The sequence below is a fragment of the Aspergillus ambiguus genome (assembly GCF_047715705.1).
Source record: "Aspergillus ambiguus strain CBS 117.58 unplaced genomic scaffold BDV59scaffold_2, whole genome shotgun sequence".
In the NCBI taxonomy this organism is placed as follows: Eukaryota; Fungi; Ascomycota; class Eurotiomycetes; order Eurotiales; family Aspergillaceae; genus Aspergillus; species Aspergillus ambiguus.
Window position 1 is genome coordinate 191465 of NW_027395515.1, and position 21598 is coordinate 213062.

At 53.7% G+C, this 21598-nt stretch overlaps 10 protein-coding genes across 10 annotated transcripts; 4 read left to right on the forward strand and 6 right to left on the reverse strand.

The window, feature by feature from the left end:
* The first annotated feature begins 48 nt into the window (after positions 1 to 48).
* Positions 49 to 2083, forward strand: BDV59DRAFT_167758 (uncharacterized protein). Its single transcript, XM_073687973.1, has 3 exons — positions 49 to 314; positions 372 to 452; positions 507 to 2083. The coding sequence occupies exons 1-3, from the start codon at positions 135 to 137 to the stop codon at positions 1950 to 1952; spliced, it is 1707 nt and encodes a 568-aa protein (XP_073552217.1). The 5' UTR covers positions 49 to 134; the 3' UTR covers positions 1953 to 2083.
* A 306-nt stretch (positions 2084 to 2389) lies between these two features.
* BDV59DRAFT_197750 (NAD(P)-dependent alcohol dehydrogenase) lies at positions 2390 to 3502 on the forward strand (the record flags this gene model as incomplete). The annotated part of the gene is made up of 1 exon (XM_073692996.1): positions 2390 to 3502. One exon carries the CDS (start codon positions 2390 to 2392, stop codon positions 3500 to 3502), a length of 1113 nt encoding a protein of 370 aa, XP_073552218.1.
* Positions 3503 to 3826: 324 nt separating this feature from the next.
* On the reverse strand, positions 3827 to 5886 carry BDV59DRAFT_208333 (FAD/FMN-containing protein; the record flags this gene model as incomplete). The annotated part of the gene is made up of 7 exons (XM_073695183.1): positions 5499 to 5886; positions 5323 to 5431; positions 5113 to 5264; positions 4811 to 5058; positions 4293 to 4749; positions 4022 to 4232; positions 3827 to 3962 (listed from the first exon to the last, which is right to left on the reverse strand). Exons 1-7 carry the CDS (start codon positions 5863 to 5865, stop codon positions 3827 to 3829), a joined length of 1680 nt encoding a protein of 559 aa, XP_073552219.1. The 5' UTR covers positions 5866 to 5886.
* Positions 5887 to 9172: 3286 nt separating this feature from the next.
* Positions 9173 to 10132, forward strand: BDV59DRAFT_197752 (RTA1 domain-containing protein; the record flags this gene model as incomplete). Its single annotated transcript, XM_073692997.1, has 3 exons — positions 9173 to 9335; positions 9392 to 9640; positions 9696 to 10132. 3 exons carry the CDS (start codon positions 9173 to 9175, stop codon positions 10130 to 10132), a joined length of 849 nt encoding a protein of 282 aa, XP_073552220.1.
* A 43-nt stretch (positions 10133 to 10175) lies between these two features.
* On the reverse strand, positions 10176 to 10955 carry BDV59DRAFT_197753 (uncharacterized protein; the record flags this gene model as incomplete). Its single annotated transcript, XM_073692998.1, has 1 exon — positions 10176 to 10955. The coding sequence occupies one exon, from the start codon at positions 10953 to 10955 to the stop codon at positions 10176 to 10178; it is 780 nt and encodes a 259-aa protein (XP_073552221.1).
* Positions 10956 to 11608: 653 nt separating this feature from the next.
* Positions 11609 to 12667, reverse strand: BDV59DRAFT_167769 (uncharacterized protein). Its single transcript, XM_073687974.1, has one exon. The coding sequence runs from the start codon at positions 12423 to 12425 to the stop codon at positions 11706 to 11708; it is 720 nt and encodes a 239-aa protein (XP_073552222.1). The 5' UTR covers positions 12426 to 12667; the 3' UTR covers positions 11609 to 11705.
* A 161-nt stretch (positions 12668 to 12828) lies between these two features.
* On the forward strand, positions 12829 to 16666 carry BDV59DRAFT_167770 (putative nuclear pore complex subunit Nup85). The gene is made up of 3 exons (XM_073687975.1): positions 12829 to 15491; positions 15539 to 16040; positions 16091 to 16666. Exons 1-3 carry the CDS (start codon positions 13080 to 13082, stop codon positions 16573 to 16575), a joined length of 3399 nt encoding a protein of 1132 aa, XP_073552223.1. The 5' UTR covers positions 12829 to 13079; the 3' UTR covers positions 16576 to 16666.
* A 1264-nt stretch (positions 16667 to 17930) lies between these two features.
* On the reverse strand, positions 17931 to 18638 carry BDV59DRAFT_45072 (uncharacterized protein). Its single transcript, XM_073696422.1, has one exon. It carries the CDS (start codon positions 18497 to 18499, stop codon positions 18032 to 18034), a length of 468 nt encoding a protein of 155 aa, XP_073552224.1. The 5' UTR covers positions 18500 to 18638; the 3' UTR covers positions 17931 to 18031.
* BDV59DRAFT_45057 (uncharacterized protein) lies at positions 18593 to 20011 on the reverse strand. Its single transcript, XM_073696421.1, has 3 exons — positions 19644 to 20011; positions 19305 to 19597; positions 18593 to 19250 (listed from the first exon to the last, which is right to left on the reverse strand). The coding sequence occupies exons 1-3, from the start codon at positions 19747 to 19749 to the stop codon at positions 18687 to 18689; spliced, it is 963 nt and encodes a 320-aa protein (XP_073552225.1). The 5' UTR covers positions 19750 to 20011; the 3' UTR covers positions 18593 to 18686.
* On the reverse strand, positions 20012 to 21415 carry esdC (GTP-binding protein EsdC). Its single transcript, XM_073696420.1, has 2 exons — positions 20924 to 21415; positions 20012 to 20870 (listed from the first exon to the last, which is right to left on the reverse strand). The coding sequence occupies exons 1-2, from the start codon at positions 21113 to 21115 to the stop codon at positions 20274 to 20276; spliced, it is 789 nt and encodes a 262-aa protein (XP_073552226.1). The 5' UTR covers positions 21116 to 21415; the 3' UTR covers positions 20012 to 20273.
* Positions 21416 to 21598: the final 183 nt, after the last annotated feature.

The following is a 21598-nucleotide window of genomic DNA, read 5'->3' on the forward strand; positions in this document are numbered from 1 at the left end:
ACTTTCTTCCCCTTTTGGAATCCCTGCAACCCCGATCAAACTAACGAACGGTCGACCATCACTGCGGTTTTAATCCAACGACAGGCTTCTCTCCCCATCTCCTTCAGACGATCGAGGCAGCTTGCAGGCAAGCCATGGAGCCACATAATCTGCAGGCAGCATCTACATATATAAATAATGTGCTCCTCGCCCGGGGTTTGCTGAAGAATGGACGACCGATCGACTTTGCTGAACCGGAGAACGATGAAGGTGGTACTGGGGCGACAATGGGGAGGATCATCAATCTGGTGAATGATTTGGTCCTGAGGAGAGATGTATGTTGGCTACGACCATATGCTGCTGTTTCAAGCAACACGCTGACGGTTCAACAGCGTGAGGCAGAACACAGGGAGAATCTAGCGACGACAATCCACGCTCTGCGCACCGAAGGCTCACAGAAGCTTCTTGAAATTGTACGTTACCTGCTGACTGTCGACAGTGGCCGGAGTTTACTAAGAGAGAGCTAGGAAAAACTCAAGACGAGAGGCTCCGAATTGACCCGTGCGTTGGCCCTCGCTGAAGCCCAGGAACGGACCCTGAAGACCAACGTCGCGCATGCCGACTCCACCATTCGAGGCCTCAAGGAACAAGTGCAGCGCACGAAGACTACCATGCAGCAAGTCCGCGCACAGTGCGCAAATGACATCCGCAAGCGTGACCTGGAAATGCACCGGTTGAAGTCCCACCTGGCTGACCGACAGCGTGGGAAGCGGGAAGGCCTGGGGGTGACAACTATCAACATAAACCCCGCAGCCGACCGGACATCCAAAGCGAAGTTCTCTTCCGGTGGAGAAGGCATCCATAATCCAGGCTATAGTCTTCGACAGGAAACCAACGATTTCCTCACCGAACTGTGCCAGAACCTGAGCGACGAAAACGACAGCTTGATTATGCTCGCGCGCAACACCGTTCAGACATTGAAGGACCTGCAGGGATTACCTGAGGTGGAGGGGGAAGATGAGTACTCGAACGGAACGGCCAGTGTCGGAACCCACAAGTCCTCGCATGGTCCGGTGACTTCGCTTCCCGCCTCGTGTGAAGAGCTCTCCACCCAAATGGACAGGGTACTCGAACATCTCAGAACCCTGTTAACTAACCCTTCGTTCGTGCCCCTCGAAGAGGTGGAAGTAAGGGATGAGGAGATCAGGAGACTGCGTGAGGGCTGGGAGAAGATGGAGGGCCGTTGGAAACAAGCAGTCACATTAATGGATGGCTGGCACAGACGTCTCGCCGATGGAGGTGGCTCGATCCAGGCAGAGGAACTACGCATGGGGATGACATTGAACCTCAGCGTCGACTCTGCCCGGGATGTCTCGATGGATGATGCAAACAATCCAATGCGATCACCCATTTTCGAAGATCCCGACGCCGAAGACGTTGCGGATCAAGTTAGCCTGGTGAATCAAGGCAGAGATGATGTGCAGCAACCAAAGAAGGCTCAAGTGTCATCCAACCGGGCTCTAAAAGAAACGAGCGACAACATCCGATCCAAACGATCCCCACGAAAAGTCTCGTTCTCGTCTGGTCTACCGGACTCACCGGAGGAGTCTGGCAAAGAGGATGATGAAACCCTCCCTGTCAAAGCCCACCGATCGAATGCGGTAACACGCAGGCCATCGAAGAAAAGGGCCGAACCCCAGAGTTCCCGTCCGACACAGAGCGAGGCTAGAAGCCGTACGAAGGGCATGCCCAAGACCGAGCAAAAGCCTCGCACCCCGGGCAACGTAAGTGTCCCTCAAAAGTTAGCAGCCGCCGAGAGTGAAGCTCGAGCTGCCGAACAAGCTCGAAAGGAGAGTGAGAGCCGCAAAAGGAGCCGCGTTGCCAAGGCGTCTGGCAAACGCAACCATGACCGGAGGAGGAGCACGCTGACCAGCGACGAGCTGGGGGAGCTTATGGGGATGCCGACGTGTTGAATTGATTTACAGTCCCTTGCAATCCAGTATTTTTGGGAAGTTTCTGCTTTGATACCCTTTCTGCATGTGTATATACTGGTCCTTTTTGTTTCTGGATATGGCAGATACGAGTGCATAGCGTGTGATACCGGGCTCTCCCTTGCCCTGATAATAATACCTTAATACTCGCCACAATCTTCCCTTGGTACCTGTAGACTCTTTGTCGTCGATCAATCTTGCAAGCTTTATAATTGTTCGGCATAGGAGTTGCCCGTCGCATGGAGCATCGCCGCAACCTCGGCAATTCCTGATTCGGACCGCATGCGCATCTCCGCATTTCGTATATCATCTCCTTACCCTTACTCCACACTCCTTCTATGTTGTCCTCTGTACCTGATCTTTACTCCGCTGTTAGCTAATAAATACCCTCCATATCAACCTACATCAGAGACTCAACAATGCCGCCGACATCGCCAGACACCTACCAAGGCTGGGTCGCCCACGATGCCACCAGCCCATTGACATTCACCACCTTCCAGCCCAAACCTTTCACCGACACCGACATCGAAGTACAAGTCTCTCACTGCGGCATCTGCGGCACGGACATCCACACTCTGCGGTCTGGCTGGGGTCCCGCGGATTACCCCTGCGTCGTGGGCCACGAAATTGTCGGCACAGTCGTGCGCATTGGCAGCGGCGTGCCCACGCTGGCCTCGTCAGCGGCTTCGCGAGAGATTCGCGTCGGCGACCGGGTCGGCATCGGCGCGCAGAGCATGTCCTGTCTCAAGGCGGACTGCGAAGCCTGCGCAGATGGCGAGGAGAGCTACTGTCCGCGCATCGTGGGCACGTACAACAGCCGGTACGCGGACAAGAGCAAGGCGTACGGCGGCTTTGCGACGCTCTGGCGGGGCCCAGCGCATTTTGCGGTTAAAATACCCGCGGCGTTGCCGTCCGCTGAGGCCGCGCCGTTGCTGTGCGGCGGGGTGACAGTCTTTGCGCCACTGCGCAAATACGGCGCCGGCAAGGGCCGCTCCGTGGGAATCGTGGGTATCGGCGGGCTGGGACACATGGGGGTGTTGTTCGCCAAGGCGCTTGAGTGTGACCGAGTCGTGGCTATCTCGCGGACGTCGAGTAAGCGCAGGGATGCGGTGGAGGGACTCGGGGCAGATACGTTCATCGCGACGGATGAGGATAAGAACTGGGCGAGGACATATTCGCGCTCGCTGGACCTGATTATCTGCACGGTGTCGTCGCAGAATATGCCCTTGTCGGGGTATCTGCGGTTGCTGAAGAAGGATGGTGTGTTTGTGCAGGTCGGCGCCCCTGAGCAGCCGCTGCCGCCGTTGAGGGCGTTCTCGTTAATCCAGAAGGGCGTCAAGGTCACGGGCTCGAATATCGGGTCCCCGGAGGATATCAGGCAGATGTTGAAGCTGGCGGCGCAGAAGCGGGTGTTGCCGTGGATTCAAAAACGGCCTATGGAAGATGTTAACGCTGCCCTGGTAGATATGCATGATGGCAAGGCACGGTATCGGTATGTGCTGTGCAATCATGATGTGCAGGCCAAGCTGTGATAGTCGACGCCAAGCTAGATTTGTGTCATACTAATAGGAGTTTGAGAGACCCAGCGAAGAGAATATTGAAAAGGTGGCAGCGACAATACAACCGATGTAGAGAAGGTATCCTCACGCTTGTATATACGACTCCATGGTATGGGCCAAACTCCGAGGTGTAAAGTACATAGCTTCAAACTAATCGGCTGTATGGCGATTATGAACCAGACAAGATTCCTAACAAAATAAAGCCAATGGCACACCGGATCATTCAGTTCAAGATACTATGGATCTTGAGGATCCAGTATTTCCTCAAGAACAACCTTTTCCCTAATAAGAGACCTACTATGGTTGCAGCACAATGTCTGTCCCAACACATCGATTGCAAACAAACAGGTTGGTGGGATCAACCGTGTTCTTGATGGACAACAGTCGATCGTACTTGACTCCCCAAAACACTTTCTCCCACTCTGGTTCATACCTGGAGATATATCGGGTCAGCTGGAGGAGGAGGTTTGGTCCACTCGAGGTCGTACTTACGGATTGGCCTCATTAACATAGGTGCCTCCGTCTTTTCCAACGATCTTGGTCAACTGCCTGCTTAGCCAAACCATGTGTTGGCGCTTCTTCGATTTTTCGGAATTAGTTGCATTATCCTTCCAATTTGTTGACACACTCAGAAGGGCATGGCTGTGCTTCCAAATGTCATGGACGGCGGTGTTGTCCCGCTCATCATTATTGACTTTACCAACTACAGTAGAGAATTGCGCGTCAGCAAGTATAGAAGATATGATAGGGGACGCGGTCATACTGAAATTGAATCCTGCACCATCACGGTTCTCGTATAGGAAATCCGCCAAATCCTCAGCCTTCTTATTTAATACGTCCTTTGTCAGTAGTCGAGAGGTATCTTGTATATTGGTTCCGATGTTAGGATCCCTCAGGAAGCTCTCCACATACCCTGCCCAGGTCGACGGAAACGCAGCGACGGCGCCAGATACCCCTGGAACTTGCGATAGCTTGAAAAACGGCAAGAATGTTTGATTAAAAGACGCAACTGTGGCATTGGGCTGCACGAAGATAGCCGTGAAGCCCCCCGTCAGGTCTCCATATCCGGTATACCCTGCGTCAGTTACAGTCGGCAGTACCTTCAGACTCTCGGCGACAACGCGTTTATAGCTGGCTTTACTGGAGGCATTCAGCTGCACAAAGCCGATGAGGAGGCTGTCCGGAACTTTGTGCGTTCGATATGTAACCGACGTAATGACCTAAGTACACGTTAGAATTGTTTCATTACCCAAGTCCGATGTATCAGGTCAAGTAACGTACTCCCCATGCACTTCCGCCGCCGCCACGGATAGCCCAGAAATAGTCAGGATTGGTGAAGGCATTGAGAACTCGATATTTTCCGTCAGCGGATACGATTGTCACCTCTAGAAGATTATCCGCAGCGAGGCCATGGAAATGAGCAAACGGAGAATGACCTCCACCCAGTACATATCCCCCAGCAGCGCCGACGGTTCGAGCCGATCCACCAACTACCAGTACTCCGCGTTCAGCGGCAGCATTGTACACATCTGCACCATTTACTCAGTACGAGAAACAGAGTCAATAAGAACACTGATACTCACCGAGCCATTGCTCTCCTGCCTGTAATGTCACAGCCGGAATGCCATGCACGTCTAAAGGAGCATCCTGAGGCACAAACGAGTCATGCCATTCGATACCCTTGAGATTATGCGTCCAGATCGACAATGCTCCAGCACCACTTGATCGACCGAGACTACCAAAGCTGTTAGTAAAAAATGTTTACCTTCTGTGAACTGACCAGTCATCCTTACTGATCATGTCCCGTGTTTTTCGTCACGAGTAAAAGGTTCTTTGAACTGGCAAACTTCACAGTCTTCTGTATGTCTTCGGTACACCTTGCATCAACTGAATAGTATGGAACTATTTGATAGAAACATCCCCATCGTTAAAATGGCTAAGATAAATATCAACAAGACATTCGACATACCAATTCCTTGGTCGCATGGGGCCTCCACCGGCGTATTGATCCCACATTGGCCCCATTTTCCCATCTCCCATACGATTGCCGAATGTGCCCCTGCCTGGTTTGTTCTCCAGGAACTATCCAGCCAACTTTCCTTTGCAACGCGGCATTGGCTGGCGTTGTATTCTTCGACATGACACACAGAAGCTGGAGGCATGGAACGAATCAATCTTCCATCAATGGACGAATTAAAGTTATCCCATATTTGGGAGTCAGGCCAGCATCTGTCACCATATGCGCATCGACGTCGAGGTTGGGTGGATGTGTCCCCTATTGCAGAGGAGATAAATCCCGCTGCTAGGACGAGCTGAGAGGGATTTGGAATAATCATAGTGGTAGAATGGAATGCAAATGTGTCATTTGAATGAAATTACGCTGAGACAAACAGAGCTTTTCTGTTCCCAACTGACTCTATTTATGCTTCTCCTGCGTGACGAATTGGATATACCCGAGTACGAGACCTTCCCGATTCGGACATCATGGCCACGGCTCTTGGCGTAAATCTTACACACGCCGAGCCCTCGAATACGATGGCTCTGCTGCCAGTCTGGAGATCCTAATCCTTCAGACCTTCAGTACAGGCGATTGTAGTAGCCCACAGCAAGGATGTCGGACAATGTCCGTCTTGTAACCCAGAGGGGCTGCCTACTACTACTCATGGGAATCCTGATGGCCGAACCGGAAGCGCAACTTCATGATCCCATCCGTAGAGTGGAAAGTCCATCTCTATTTTACAGAATAAAATTCACGACTGAAAAACTACGTTCATGGGGAATTTCTTCCTCCGAGGCGGTGGTCGATGTGGAAGAGGCATCGCCAAAGCCACCGCCCTCGTCCTGTAAAGACACGAGCACCAGGTCAGAAGAGCCAAGGTAATAGCTCTCCACCAGATTGCCTGCAGATATTGCATCTAGAGCTGTACCACATTCTCGCGGACGGACAGGTTGAACGACTGGGCAAATGCCTTGCTGGCGCGGGGTTAGGCACCACCATGCATGGACTGGCTGCGAATCGAGACCGCCTGATCAAAGAAAATATAGAGGATGACGACTCTCGAGACGAGCGTGAAGCTACAGATGTAGTTCATGAGCCTGGTGACATATCAGAGGTCGTTGGATGTAAACAGTGCTTGCAGCGCTGGCAACAACGCTGTCATCAGCTACCCATTCCCGGCCGCGATGATGATGCGGAGTCGAGCATGCATGGCGATGGTCTTACGGATATCAACCAAGCGAAACCGCTGCTGCTGAGCTCCATAAAGTGGAGGCCAGAAGATTGATTGAGATCGACTACTGCTCACGGAGCGTGGAGCCCAAGACGACCATTCCGACGATAGTAGGCGACGATAGTAGGCATTAAATCGAACCCGGCTCGCTAGGGGGCAGCTCGAAGATGGCTTGGGAGTAGATGGTCAGATATTATTTAACCCACATGATCGGCATATTTTGGATATCATTATGTAACTCCAGGGATAGGGGGGAAATGTTTCGTTGGAGTCGTAGGGGATTCAGCAGGTTTGCACAGGAATGTTCATAGGTACCCATAGCAAGACCGCATACTCCCGAGCACCAACGGTAAGATGACTCGGAAGAACGACCCGTAGCACATCTTACCGCCCTTCGCGAGTGGCAGCAGATTGCTCACCTAATTAAAACGACAAGCGACGGTACCTAACTGAAAGCCGTCGCCCGCTGTGCTTGCGTTTGGCCATCAGCACGGGAAAAAGGTATAGGGTTGAGGCCGCGGTCAGCAGACAGTTGATTAACCGCCAGAAAATGTGATAGCCCACTTTGTTCTCCATAAATGTAGCCCAGGACATGGCTATCTTTCGTTACTACCTACCATCTGCGTACCTCTGCCCACTTCTTGAAAAGCATGATACCTAACCCAGCGGTCAACCTAGCAAGAACATCTCCTAAGAATCATCTGTTTTCAAAAACCAGATACTGCGCCAACGATAATCAGTAATTAATGAAAGAAAAGGTCGCGTAGGATCTCATACCTGTGGTCACCCTCAGCTATCGGCTGGAGAGGCGGCTCTGGCCGTAGCTCACGTCCTTATCTTCCCCGAGTTATTAATAGTACTTTTGAAGCTGTTCAATCTTCAATTGAACGAAGTGCTCCCGTAGATTATATATTTCTGCGGTGTTGTAACTGCATGGACTCTGAGTGCCATGCTTAACCTTGCCCCGCAGCAATATTCATCGAGTAAATCCCAATAAAGAAGACCAACAGAAGCCACCATATGTGATGCAGATGTGAACCATGCAGATCTATCTTCAATAGACTGACGCATCCGAACTGACAGGAGGTGATCTTGTCTAGTCAAATCATGGGGTTTCTTTCATTCCCCCAGCGCCTCCCAGAATAGCGTAGCCTTTGGGAGAAAGAGCCCAAAGAAAGATTCAGGGCCATATTGGTTAACAGGGGAATGAGGCCGCCTCAAGAGTAACCACCAAGGAATGCTTGCTGCAAACTGAGAAGGAGCTGCATAGCTGAACTGCCAGTCAAGGACACCGGCAATCCGAAATGAGTCATCTACTAGCACATTCTCGGGGCACAGATTATCGCAGAATAGCTTAAGGGGGCCCGCAGTCCTCCCTGGGGATGAAATTCAGCGCAGTAGCTTTCATCAACTGACAGCAAGCATATTTCTCCCTGCACTCCTGGGAGTCATAAATGCTATTGCGCTGTTGCTCGAGGTGTATTGACTGAAGCTCCAGGAGCGACGCGATGTAATTGACGGATGTATGGTAAGTCCTTCGTGGGGTACTGTCATTCAGTCCAATTCGTTCAGCTTCCGAGTCAAGGGTCGCCCATCGACAACTGGCTTCCCAGTCATTCCGTCTTCGTCAATGCCGCCATTGTTGTCAAATTCGAGCCCCCAGAGCTGGAGCAGAACATCCGGCATCTCTCCATACATTGTCTTGAGTGTCTCGCGGTTGATGGCGGGATCCAGAACGTCATGCTTGTCAAGGAGATCGTTTTGTCTCATCACGTCTGATATTTTCTTGCCATCGATCCAAGTCATTATAATAAAGGGTCCCAGGCCGGTTGGATTCTCATTTCCCATTCCATAAGCGACGACGCGCGGTTCAAACCTGAGAGGTCTTGGATTTTGGATAGGGGTAATCGCGTACAACTGGAGTTCAATATAATCCGGGCCGAGCCCTGCATCTGCCGCCTCCTATTAGAGATCGAAGGATTGTATACTGCGGATAATATTCCGGAAGTAGCATTCTCTGTTGTCTGAATGATAAGATATTTCATTCCTCCGTAAATAGAACCATGATCTAGAGGCCACCAGCACTAACCGTATAAGGAAGATAATACGAACAACCCGCTAAATAAGAATATGCTTAACTGTGGCGGGGCGGCGGAGAGAGCCCGACTGCGTCTTTACCAGATTGGGTAGTAAGTACGAGATATACGAAGGTTGCCGTCAACGGATCAACAAGTGAAGTTGGTGGAACCAAATGAAGGTGCCTGGATATGCAGGATCTGTCGCGCTATATAAATGGCCATTGCCCTTATCGATTCAAATGGACATCCATTTGCTGTACAGAGAATCGTCTACTTCAGTTCGTCCTCCATACACTTCTTTGGTAGTACTTGGCCACCACATACAGCACATCACAATGGCAGACTCTTTCAGCGGCTGGGTGGCCTACAAGTACACCCCATCAATGGCTGCGGCCGTCATTTTTATTATCCTCTTTGGCGTTACCACCATCCTACATACCTATCATCTCTTCCGAACGAGAACCTGGTTCTTCATCCCTATCACGATAGGAGGATGGTGTAAGAACTTCGCACTTCACTCCATTGAGTAAAGTCCGAGGACTAACCAATGACAGTTGAGTTTATTGGCTACATAGGTCGTGCCATGTCTTCGTCGGAAGCTCCCAACTTCACGCTCGGTCCGTATGTGATGCAAAGCACGCTACTACTCGTCGCACCCGCCCTCTATGCCGCCAGCATATACATGGAGCTAGGACGGATCATCTATCTCGTCAAGGGGGAAAAGCTATCACTCATTCGTGTAAACTGGATGACCAAGATCTTTGTGGCGGGCGATGTGCTGAGTTTCCTGATGCAGGCGTCCGGTAAGCTGATCTCTACCAATGCAAATTTTTGCGATATTCGACTAACGTAAAGCAGGCGCTGGACTCATGGTCACTGCCGCGCAGAAAACAGGCGAGAACGTCATCCTGGGCGGTCTTTTCGTGCAGATCATCTTCTTCGGGTTCTTCCTCTTTAGCGCTATCGTCTTCCAGAAACGGATCGGACGCCATCCAACGGCGCAATCGGTCGACTCCTATATCCCTTGGCGTAGGCATCTTTATGCATTGCATGTCTCCAGCATCCTGATCTTGATCCGATCCATCTTCCGTGTAGTGGAGTACTTCCAGGGATGGGACGGATATCTGCTCTCGACAGAGGTCTATATCTATATCTTTGATGGGCTTCTGATGTTCGCCGTGCTCGTTATCTTTGTCGTCATCCACCCGAGTCAGATAAACTGTCTGTTGGGACGGGGGCGAGTAATGACCACCAAAGGGGGATTGAAGGTGTGTGAGGTCGCCATGCCAGTTTAATATAGTAGATTAGATATTTGCAGCTTTTCAAGAATAAACAGTTTCATGTTTCACTCGTCGGGGAGGCTTCTCCGTAGATAACCACCATCGGCCAATGCACCAAAGGCTTCCAGCTTTCATCGAGTATCGACCGGATAGCCTTTGGTACTCGAATAGTCCAATCATACACACACCAGTCCGGCCTCGCACGGTGGAGAATGGTCAGGTAGTGCGCAAGAATGACGAGGGCTAGCGGGCTGTGTGACCTGAGTGCGCCTGCGTACTCTGGTCTCATTTTGATTGCCCACCGGCAGGCAACAGTGATGGAGGTTAAGCCGCCATAGACCCCAGCGGCCATGTCTTCCAAGTTATCAAGGACCATGTCGTAGGCCGCAGCGTCATGGTGTGGATCTTCAGCACCACATGCGCTGTTTACCTCTCGTAGCCGCTGCAGAGCGGATGATTCCTCCTCCGGGAGGGTTGTGTCGTAGTCGTCCAGCTGGAGAATTACCTCCCAGTCTGTATCCTTGATCGCCGGGGTGGCCTGGGAGAGAACTTGCTGGACGCCACGTGATAGGGTGAACACCTGAAGCAGATCCTCCAGGCATGACTGCGGGTCCTTGGAATCAGGCGAGTGGGGGAAACCCAGGGCGTAGACTACCACAATACTGGCGAACGCAAACATCGCCTTGGCGTTGGAAGCGTTTATATCGTTCAGCGACTCCCGGAAAGACGCCAACGCTTGGTTCTGGTGCGACACCGCCGTGCTGAGATATGTTGGTCGACGATGGTCATCGCAGGTCCGTGCGATGTGCAGAGCCGAAAGGGCCAGGATGCCATGCATGAGAAAGGGATGTGATAGTGCTTCCTGGGGAGCATGTGTGCGCCAAACAGACTCGACCCTTTCGTTCCGGCCCAAGGTGCGGTGGGTTGAATTGCACCATTGCATCATCAGCTCCAGGTTACTGAGGTTTAAGCTGGGTTCTGAGTGAAGGCCTCCGTCGGGGCCGCTCAGTTGGCCCAGGATGGCAAACGAATGTGCAGTGGAAAATGGAGAGCCAGGCAATTGGGATTCTGCACCGTCAAGTTGGTGGGATTGCCGTAGCGGCGGAGGTTCCTCGTTTGTCCAACGAAGAGAACTGGCTGTTTCATAATGACACTCGGAATGCCGTTTGGAGCAATTGAGGCATGCTGGCCTCAATTCATCGCACTGTTTGAGAATGAGCGATGGAAGTGCTCCAGCTGTAGGGATTCGAGGGTTCGACCTCACCTTTACTCGTCTCCTCTTGCATTCCACACAGCCGTGGCGGGATTTGCGATGGGGTCTCCTGAGTGCCATGGTTGCAGAGTGTCGAGTGGAAGGAAGCTCTTCAGTGCTGTCAGAGGCATCGAGAGGAGAGACGGTGATTATGTCATCGATGCTGGTAAACTCAAGTAACTATAATCGTTTTTACGGATGGCAACACAATGACCTACCGTGCGCATCGCGGAACATCTCTTCAGTAAGTGGTACATTCTCTACGCTCATAAATAAACATGGTATCATAAAGCTCTAAAAAAAGACAATCCAAACAGTCTGGTAATGGATAACCCATCAACCGCCGCCGCCACCACCGCCGCCGCTTCCACCAGCAGCACTACTGTTGCGTCGTCGCTGCTTTTCATACAATGCAAGCACAGTCACGAGAACCATTAGGTCGAACTTCTGGCCGTAGTCTGCATCCACCTGCAATTGACCACTCTTCTTAAGGCTTGCCATTTTGCCTGTGAACACGGCCACAATGCGTCCGCTTCGCTCGTCGAGCAGCTTCCAACAGTTCGAATTGAAGACGGAAGGCTTTTCACCCCCGGCGCCAACAGAATGGGTGGACTTCCACACGAAAGACTTCCGTCGACCGTCGTTGATCGTCATTTGCCAACGGAACTTATTATGCCACATGTTTTGACACACGAGATCTTCCCATTGAGTAGAACTGACATCATCAGGGTTTCCGATGCAGACCTTGAAGTGTCTGGAAAAGTGGAGGAACTTGCAAGCCGCGACAGCCGGGCCGTTCTCGTCGCTACCAGCATGGACAGTAAGGTCGGGCTTTTTTGGTGTGAACAAGGAATTGTACACGTGGAAGAGCGGTGTTTTATCGGCCGCCGTCACATTGTAGTCGTAACGAAACATAGTATGGTAGACATGATATAGACGAGACCCGGGGGGTGTTTGGGAGATACTACCGTCAACTGACGCCGAACCAGCGACGGAGTTGGTTGGATGGAGGGATTCGGCGTCATATACGCCCACTGTGTTCTTGTGCTTCTCCATGGTTGCGGATCAACAATGGCTCATGGGCAGGTCATGCTTGTCTGATGGGCGATCCAGACATTCTTATACCTTATCGTTGCGGCCCCCAACCGCAAACCTTCCATCCCTACCTTACCATATTAGGCTCCCTGCAACGGTTGGTTCTGGATTAGTGGCAGGGCTTAGCCTCGATCTGACTGACCGGGAGCCATACACAGCCGAACAGCAGCTTCGGGCGCAAGTGGGCTCAAGGCAGTGTTGGTTGGCACTGCCAATGAGCGGGGGGAGCGAATACGAGCATTCCCAAAGGGGACGGGTCTCCACGTGACGTCAGGCTTGCACGTGATTTATTATCACCTGACCTCACCTGACATCGCGGTGCCAAGACTCGCGCGCGTTGATCGACGCAGAAGAAGAAACGACGCCGGACGGTGACAGCTCATCGTCTGCTCTCTCTCGCGTCCTCCCTTCGCCTTCCCGTCGTCCGTCGTTGCGGGTCACTGTTGGGATATCTCTCGTTTCTGACGGAGACTCCCTCCTCCCCAGATCGGGGTCCCAGCGTTGAATCGCCCCGGGTTTCCACCGGTCAAGAAATATTAGCTCTTTGTTTATTCACCGTATCTCCCCTGCGGTTCTCAGGTCAATTTGTCTTCACTTCGTCCTGGACCAGTCAGGATGTCTTTCCAGACGCCATATGATTCAGACCCTCCGTCGACTCCGGGGAAATCCCGCAGCTTGTTCAGCAATCTCTCCACCACTCCCTCGGGCGTTCCGCCGTCGGCTTCCAACTCCTTCACCCCCGCCGGTCCTCCTCCGTCCACCATCTACGGCAGCTCTCAGATGAGTTCCCGATCCCATCTGAATTCATCGCAGTCTCTCTTCACGAAATCGGGCAACGTCAACCCCAATGACAGCATCTTTGGGTCGTCGATTGGCTCCGATTTTGCCTACCCTAAAGGCAAGAAAACCGCTCCGGCCAAGTCGTTGGCGCCGTCGCGTTCCATTTTCAGTATAACTGGTGACAGTCAGTTCGGCGAATCTACGAATTCGGCCAGGGACTTCGGCTCTTCGCAAATGGAAGGTGATTACGAGGATGAAGATGCGGAGGAGATGGAAGAAGACGTTCAAGAACACGAAGATGGTGGTGATATGGAAGTGGAAAACAGACTTGGAAACCCTGGTCGATTTAGTTTCTTGGACTCCCAGTTTGGCAATAGTCCAGCTCCCCAACCTTCCGCCGGTCAGCGCAAATCGATCTATTCGAACCCGGACAACGCAAAACGACCGAAGCTGGATGAGAAATGGGCCAGCCAGTCGCTTCTGCGCAAAGGAAAACTGTCGCCCAAGAAAGACTCGGCCGTCCCGTCGATCGTACGGAACTTCGCTTCAAGATCTCGTGTTGCGACAGTTGACGAACCCGGTGACATTATCATCAACACGGAAGACGAAATTTGTCGCATGTACGACGATGCCAGACAGGTTGGCTTCCAAGAGACCGATTTCTCCGCAACTCTCGCAGAGGCCTGTAGCCGGTTGACTGCCATGTGGAAGCCATATGCCGAGCAGAGTGGTCGTTCTACAGGAGTCATTGGACCCGGCGACAATGCCTCGAATGTTGCCAAGGCAAGCTTTCTAGGATCTTTGTTGATTCAGTTGCATCACCCCCCTCAGTCGACGTCCAAACCTGGCAGCTTTTCCAACGTCGGCTTTGCAGCCCCGCGAAGTCTGGTCCTGTCCGGCTCCAGAGAAAGCGCGCCCACACCTATGCCGAAAGTCCTTCTCGACTGGCTAGACGCAAACCACTCCCAGTCAGTTGATCTCCGCCAGTTGAAGGAAACAGAACCCAGTCCTGTTGCATCTCCGGGCTTCTGGGAGTTTGTAAATGCTGCTGTGCTACGTGGACATCTATCAGAGGCTGCGGAAGTCCTGCGATCTGCCGATTTCAACTACGCGCGCTCGGCCTTGGAAGATGGACTGCCACAGTCTGGATACCGCGGTGCACAGCTCCAGAATATCCAGCGCTGTGTCAACAAGGCCCTCCAGATCCTCGACTCCTGCCCTAGTCAGCATGGAGACTGGGATGTTACGGACTCCGAATGGACTCAATATCGGAGGCGTGTAATGACGGCCGTTACAGACCTGGAGGAGTTTGCGGAAGGGGATGAGCAGCAAGAGTCAGAACCTCCCGCCGTTGGAAACCGCTTCCAGGCGATCAACTTTGGACTAGGACCTACCTCTATAGCACATGACCACTCTTTTGCGCAGTCTGCGCGCATGGCCGAAAGTCGCGTTCCCTGGACGATCTACCAGAACCTCAGGTCCCTGTACCACATCATCCTCGGTGACACGGACGCTATCATGAACCACGCTCAAGACTGGGTTGAAGCTACCATCGGACTAACGGTGTGGTGGGATGGAGAAGATGAGGAGGAAGCTGGCGATGAATTTGCCATGAGCAACTTCCTGCGTCCCCGAGGTTCCAAGCGACAGACTTTCTTGAATAACGGCATCCCACCGGAAGAAGCCTACATCCGCCGCCTTGACCGGGCGTTTAACAACGCCACAAACGCAGACGCGGGTAATGCCGGGTTCCGGATCAATTCTCTCAGTCAGCTTGAGGTTGGCTTGGCCTCGGTCTTTGAGGGCAACGTTGATGGCGTGTTGGAACTCCTGCAGACATGGTCTCTTTGCATAGCTTCCGCTGTGGCCGAAGTTGCCTCTGCAGAAGGCTGGCTTGATACTGAGACCCGCGAAAAGGCGCTTCCTGGTCTTAGTGAGGATGACCTCATGGTTCTCTCGTATGGTCAAGACGGCTCGCAAAAGCAACGTGTCCACAAGGACGATATCCTCAGCGCTTACTCATCCGGATTGTTTGAACGTCTGTCTATTGAAAATGATACTGGTGTCCGGGAGGGTTGGGAGCTTGCCCTCGAAGTCCTCAGCCGTTTGAGTGATCATGAAAAGATGCAGAAAAGTGTCTCTGAATTGGTGGATAGGCTACGTCTTGATACTGTGGAGCAGATGGACAAGGTCGTGATACTCTGCTCAGAGCTGGGATTGGAGAAGGAGGGCCGGAGAGTATCCGAGGTAGGTTCATCGTGTCCGGAAGCTGAACGTCATACTAATGAGTATAGCGTTACGGAGACATTACCGCCTCGAAAGGCGAGGAATACGGACTCGCTCTTATGTGCTATTCTCGGGCCCACTGCCGCCGCAAGGTCAAGTCGGTTGTCGACCTTCTTATTTCGTACAGTCTAGTTGAATCTCGGGCCTATCCTCCAGCTGCCGAGCTGGATGATCAGCTCTATGCACTGATCAAGGAACCTAAAACTGCTCTGGAGGGGATTGCTGCTAGCGACGAAGAGGCTGCAAGCATTCTCCAGTTCTATTTCAGTGGTTACGCCACGCTCCGACGGTTCTATGAGACCCGAGACGAGACTGTCGGCCTGGAAGCTGGACAGAAGCCTCGTTACAAGCCCTTGGCCAGACGGAGAGCTGCCGCGCAGGCTTTGGTGGCCGTTATTGGCAGCGCCGCGGATAGCATCTACGGTGGGCTCTTTGACCCGGACCGCGACTCTGCCGTGCAGGTGGATGGGTTAATGGTGCTTCTGGCTGAAGTCTTGCCGCTCATAAACCGTAAGTTTCCCGCCATATCCAATGAGTCATTACGGGCTAACGTAAAATAGAACCCACCCCCGTTCTTTCTGTTCCTCAACAGATCGCTGTTTTGTCTGCCATAGAAGATCTGGAAACGGTCACGCCTCGGGTGTACTCCCAGTGCGAGGAATGTTTTCGCTCTACCCTGATTGACCACCAGTCGTCGCAACATGCTACTCTGAGCACCGCGCCGTCCAACGAATCATTTGTCCTACCGCCGTCGCCGCGTGCGTTGCTGAAGAAATCTGTGTCGTCACAGACGGCTTCGAGCACCTTCTCGTTCATCAGCAACGACATGATCGAATCGGCGCGCGGTCGTTCGGTGCCTGGTTCGACCAGCAGCTCCGGGGTACTGGTGCCTCGAATGAACGAGGGCCGGAGAGACAACGCGCAAGAACGCGGCTGGGACTGGCGTGCAGGTCTGCCCTCTGATGTCAAGGGAGAAGACGTCCTACGCATGCTACGACTGGGGCTGGCCAGGGGATTGAGCTTCGGGGCCTTGGAATGTATGTAAAAGTTCGGGCACTCGGAGCATGTATGTGTAGGGAGTTATTTTTGATGGTCATTTGGCTCGGATGGATCTGGGTTCACTGTATTATGTAGAGATTAATATGATACAGATATGGACAGCATGTGTATGGAGTAACAGCCGAGGTACTGGAGTCATGTATAAGCCTCAGGCGTTCGACCCGGGTGGCCGTGCAGTGAGGCGAAGCAAGGCCGTGGCTAGAATAATGGCCGTTGACCGCTACTTGGATAGCTTCAGCTTTTTCTCCAGGCGTGCCCGATGCTCGGTATACTTGGGAAATTGCCCAATGGCCTGAACGGGGAATGCAATTCCCATTATTAACCATTATTAACCGCGACGATATCAAAAATGGCTGCCTGGCGAAGGCGGCCCGCTGATTGGCGGATAGCGAGGGATGACTCAGGCCACCGGTCCAGTGACCCGCCAGACCCTGACAAAACATCTCCATCCGCCATACTAGTAGTATTAGTAGCATCTTGCTCCGAACCACCAGCGCCCCGTCTCATCCTGCCTTTGAAAACTGGGCCAATGCCGCAGTAGTGCATGATCCTCGGCCCTATGAACACCGGGCAACCCCCTCCAGTCACCCCCAAGGTTTCCTGTTCGGCAGATAGCAATGAAAACGGGTGAACATTGATTACCATGACAGCCCAGCTGAGATGCCCCCTGCAAGGTGCTCCATGACATGAGGGGTTGCTTACACCGGTTCATTTTGAGCCTCCAAGCCGTTGCCGTTGCATTTAGCCGTCCTCTCAACCTTGGATCAGCTGTCATCTCTCGTCCATGGCTTACCAGGCCGTCCCGGAATGGACAGCCCTACGGCTTGTGAGCCCATTGTGCAGATGCAGCGCGTCGTAGACTCCCTCGCCAGTCCACGGCATACGCTACATGCGTCTTGGTAGACGCAGGATGGGGCCTTGACGCCTCAGCCCGAGTGTCTAGTCCCCACTGATCGACTAGGGCTCGGTGTTGTCCGCGCTGCTCGCCCTACGGGGAGGGGTGGGATGGAAATGAAATCACCACTAATAATAATTCAGGAAAGGGATTTTCTAATTTAATTTTTTTTTTATATCGTGCCCGATGGAATGGGTCCAGTGCTTTTCTTTTTAGCCTTTCTCTTTCTCGGTCAATTAGTTTTTTGTCCCTTTCGTTCCTTTTGCTCGCCCTATACACGTACATTCCAAGCAAACTACCTTTGGATGGATGCCTTGCAGGTTGGAAACCACCACGACAATCCATCCGGCCTGGACTCGCTCGAGAGCATGCTCTTTACTCTCCGCCCTTGAACTGTGTCATGTCCAGGATGGTCTGGTCGCCTGATGGTCTATCTCCCTCGTTATAAATGCTTCGACTGGCCGCATTGGTGACATTCAGCACCGTCCTTCTTGTCTTTCTTTCTCTTCCTCTTGACCATTCCTTCCTTCGTCCCGCACCTTTCTTTCTACCAACCCATTCGACCTAATCCCATCCAGCCGCTGGCCGTCCCGTCCCACGCTCCCTGCCCCCAGCACCTAAAACAATCCCGACAATGTGCTACAAACTCGTCGAGCGATTCTCCGTCTGCGGCTGCCTCTACTTCGAACACGCGGTAGACCCGTGTGAGGCCTACGGCCAGCGCGGCCACGGCGTGCAGGAAAAGACCGTCTTGGTCGGATACACCTGTGCGCGGCATTCGCTGCGACGCCCAGGCCATTCGGCCACTTCTTCGTCCGGCTCCGCCGGCTGGCCCGATTCCGGGTACTCCAGTGCCAAGGGGGTATGAGTATAGTCCGTAGTCGACGTGCCGGTCACGTCTACTGCGGGTGCTCTGAGCGAATCGATGAGAAACGAGTCTATGCGGGATGAGGAACGACCGACGGCGCGAGCGCTGTCTGATTGCTTTGCTTAATCGGGGAGGAGGGGGTGGCATGGTACTGCTGTACTATTTCCAGGCTGGGCCTGACTCGTTCTCTAATATTTCACACATTTGCATTACTCATTCACAGATGTATATATAATCATGTCCAGTCATTGCAGGCAGATGACCACCATTTCATGCAAACCAGCCTCCTACAACTCCATCTAACATCACCTCCCAGTAACAGGCCCACCGCGGCCTACGAGGAAATCACCTCTTCCAGGAAATCAAACCCCCGCCGCTGCACCTCCCACGTCGCCGACCCAGCCTGCATGCCCATGGCAAACGTATGCCCCTCGCCGGGCACCTCGACCATCTCGCACCGTACGCCGTGCTCGCGCAGCACCGCCGCCAGCGTCCGGCTCAGGTGAATGGGCACCATGCGGTCGTCGAGCCCATGCACGATGCACGTCGGCGGGAAGTGCGGGCCGGCGCGGACGACCGGGTCGATGGCGCGGACGTCGCCGCCGGGGAAGCACGCGTCGAGGACGGTGCCGTTGGCGAGCTGGGTGAAGGCGAAGGCGTCGCGGGGGCGGGAGAAGTCCGGGGCGGCACCGGCGCGGGTCTGGGCCTGACCCTCGAGGGAGGTGGCGCTGCTGGTAGGCACCGGGCGGTCGTCGTAGATGCGGTGGAGGAAGGCGTCGTCGAAGGCCGGGAGGGTGGATTTGAGGTGCGGCAGGGGGGAAGTCCAGAAGGGGTGCGTGAAGTGCACGGCGCCGTAGAAGTCGAGGATAGCGCGGGGCGGTTTGGGGACGTCATAGCCCTGTTTGGGTCAGTTGGATGTACTGCGTTTTGGGAGGGGATGGCATGGACGTACGAGGGAGAGAGCAATCATCCCACCGCTGGAGGTTCCAAAGGCCATCACCCGCTCTGGGTCGACGCGGTGCGGCTTGCCCTGGCCCTGGAGGTAGGCGTCCAGCTGGCCGGAGTAGATCCAGTGGAGGAGGTCGCGACAGTCGCTGATGGGGCCGTCGAGGATGTTGACCTGCGGGCAGAGACGGTGGTTGGGGACCACGACGATCCACTTGCGGGCGAGACAGTCGTCTATCTGGGGCATGGAGACCATGCCCGAATGACCCAGCATGAAGGCGCCGCCATGGATGTTGATCACTGGATGCTGGTGAGCTTCGGCGCTGGAAAGTGTAGTTCTACTTACAGACGGGATACGAGGGAGAATCGCCCGACGGCAGATAGACGTCCGTCGTGATCTTGCTGCCGTTGGCCTCCTTGTATTGGACGGTGAGGGGGGTTGTTGAGGTCATGGTAGAGACGAGGGTGACGGAATGAAGTATGAATCATGCAGTACGTCCGGTGGAGGTCGTTAAAATAGATGTGACTTCGGGATATCCGAGATGCGGGATGTGGACCATCCGAGCTATATATTTTCTACCTACAACTACTATTGCATCTACCACTCCCCCCATTGCCCAACATCGTCAGCATCATCAACATCACATCATCACTCATTCGCCTGGCTGCACAGCGAACATGCAGAGCGTCCTTGTCATACCACTTCTCCCCTCGTCCCCTGACGCGGCCACGAAGCGAGTCCGGCTCGTCCGTAGTCCGGCTACGCTCTCCTCCTCCTTTTTTTTTTGTGGTTTTGTCATGTTTCAGGTGATTAGCGCAGGAATCCTGCTAAAAGAGCGACTATATCCAAGGCAATTACTGCAACATGCCAATAGCCCGCATCTCATCAAGTCGTCAAGGCGGCCGGCCACAGAAGCCACAGAGCCACCCCGAGGTTGTCATTGTCATACGATCACAGCGTCGAGCCCGTCGGAATTTATCTGCGCACGACGATGCCCTGACGACGCACAGCACTTCGTGCGCGGCGGTACTCCTCATCGCTGTCGGATTCGGAGCAGCTGGCCTCGGACGACTCCGTAACGTAGCCGCAGCGGCTGCCACCGCAGTCCAGCTTGACGCGGTCGCCCTTGCGGGTGATGCCGTAGCGCTCACAGCGGCAGACGCTGGGTGGGTCGCTCATGGACGAGAGTGACGAGGGCGACGTGCTGCCGGAGGAGCGCGAGGACAGCGAGGAGCCGACGGAGCTGGGCGGGCTGTTGGAGTACGAGTACTCATCGGACAGGCGGGAGCCGGCAAAGCGACGGGTGAGGTCGTCGACGGTGGGGGCAAAGTCGGACTCGCGGATCTGGCGCGAGGCGTAGGGCTTGGACGGCTTGGGGTGCTGGATCTTGGACGGGGACAAGGCGCGGCCCTTGGCGATGTCGTGGGACGTCCGGCGGTGCTTCTCCCGGGGCGCTGGCGCGGAGGCCTTGCCACCGGGAACATCCAGGATGTTCAGTTTGCGGCCGGTGGTGGGCTCCACGGTGTACTCGACGGCCGGGTCATGGGAGACGTGATAGCCGTCCATGATGTACTGGGGGTCTGTCAGTGTCTCGGGTCGTGGGCGTCAGGGAGGATATGACATACGTAGTACCAGTAGCGGCCGCCGAGCTTCAGCATCGAGGTCTGGAAGCGGAACTTGCCCACCCAGGCGCCGGGCTTGACATCATCCCGGGAGAGGGGGATCTGGCGCGAGTAGTTGTCCCAGGAGCCGACCAGATGGACGGTCTTGACATTGGAAGAGGTGCGGAGATTGAACTTGAGTTGAACGGCCGACATTGTGGATGGTGCACCGGAATGTACTAGAAATTATATTATGTGCAGCAATCAAGAAGTATAGCGGAGGGTGTCGTGGGCGAACAATGAGCCAGGTGACTTCCACTCGAGTAACTGCGGAGGTCTATATTCGTTGGAGGACTTGAGACGAGAGACTACCAGAGTCGAATCGATCAAGTCCGGGTGTTGGTTGTTGGATGTTGGATTGGCTGTCAACAATCGGTCACAACGAAGCTCTGTGGTTGACGGGATCCAGTCCACGACACGCAAATAGATTATGAATAGGTATGTGTAAAACAAAAGACAAGAAAAGCCTTGGCGATAGGAACCAACAAGGCTGAGCAAGTGTCTAAGCTGGAACGAGGCGCAACAAAGTCGACCGGCGACTAGATTGGGTCGTTAAGAAGTCGTATCAGTTGAAGGATCCTGAACAAAGGTAAGGGGATTCAGAGAGCACAGCTCGTCTGAACAGGAATTATAATAAGA

Coding starts and splice junctions, on each gene's coding strand:
- BDV59DRAFT_45072 (XM_073696422.1), bottom strand. CDS start 18,499: ATGCCACCCCCTCCTCCCCGATTAAGCAAAGCAATCAGACAGCGCTCG.
- esdC (XM_073696420.1), bottom strand. CDS start 21,115: ATGTCGGCCGTTCAACTCAAGTTCAATCTCCGCACCTCTTCCAATGTC. Junction 20,871..20,923: donor GCGGCCGCTACTGGTACTAC/GTATGTCATATC, acceptor ACAGACCCCCAG/TACATCATGGACGGCTATCA.
- BDV59DRAFT_167770 (XM_073687975.1), top strand. CDS start 13,080: ATGTCTTTCCAGACGCCATATGATTCAGACCCTCCGTCGACTCCGGGG. Junction 15,492..15,538: donor AGGGCCGGAGAGTATCCGAG/GTAGGTTCATCG, acceptor TAATGAGTATAG/CGTTACGGAGACATTACCGC. Junction 16,041..16,090: donor AGTCTTGCCGCTCATAAACC/GTAAGTTTCCCG, acceptor AACGTAAAATAG/AACCCACCCCCGTTCTTTCT.
- BDV59DRAFT_167758 (XM_073687973.1), top strand. CDS start 135: ATGGAGCCACATAATCTGCAGGCAGCATCTACATATATAAATAATGTG. Junction 315..371: donor ATTTGGTCCTGAGGAGAGAT/GTATGTTGGCTA, acceptor ACGGTTCAACAG/CGTGAGGCAGAACACAGGGA. Junction 453..506: donor CACAGAAGCTTCTTGAAATT/GTACGTTACCTG, acceptor AGAGAGAGCTAG/GAAAAACTCAAGACGAGAGG.
- BDV59DRAFT_167769 (XM_073687974.1), bottom strand. CDS start 12,425: ATGGAGAAGCACAAGAACACAGTGGGCGTATATGACGCCGAATCCCTC.
- BDV59DRAFT_45057 (XM_073696421.1), bottom strand. CDS start 19,749: ATGACCTCAACAACCCCCCTCACCGTCCAATACAAGGAGGCCAACGGC. Junction 19,598..19,643: donor TTCTCCCTCGTATCCCGTCT/GTAAGTAGAACT, acceptor ACCAGCATCCAG/TGATCAACATCCATGGCGGC. Junction 19,251..19,304: donor GGATGATTGCTCTCTCCCTC/GTACGTCCATGC, acceptor TGACCCAAACAG/GGCTATGACGTCCCCAAACC.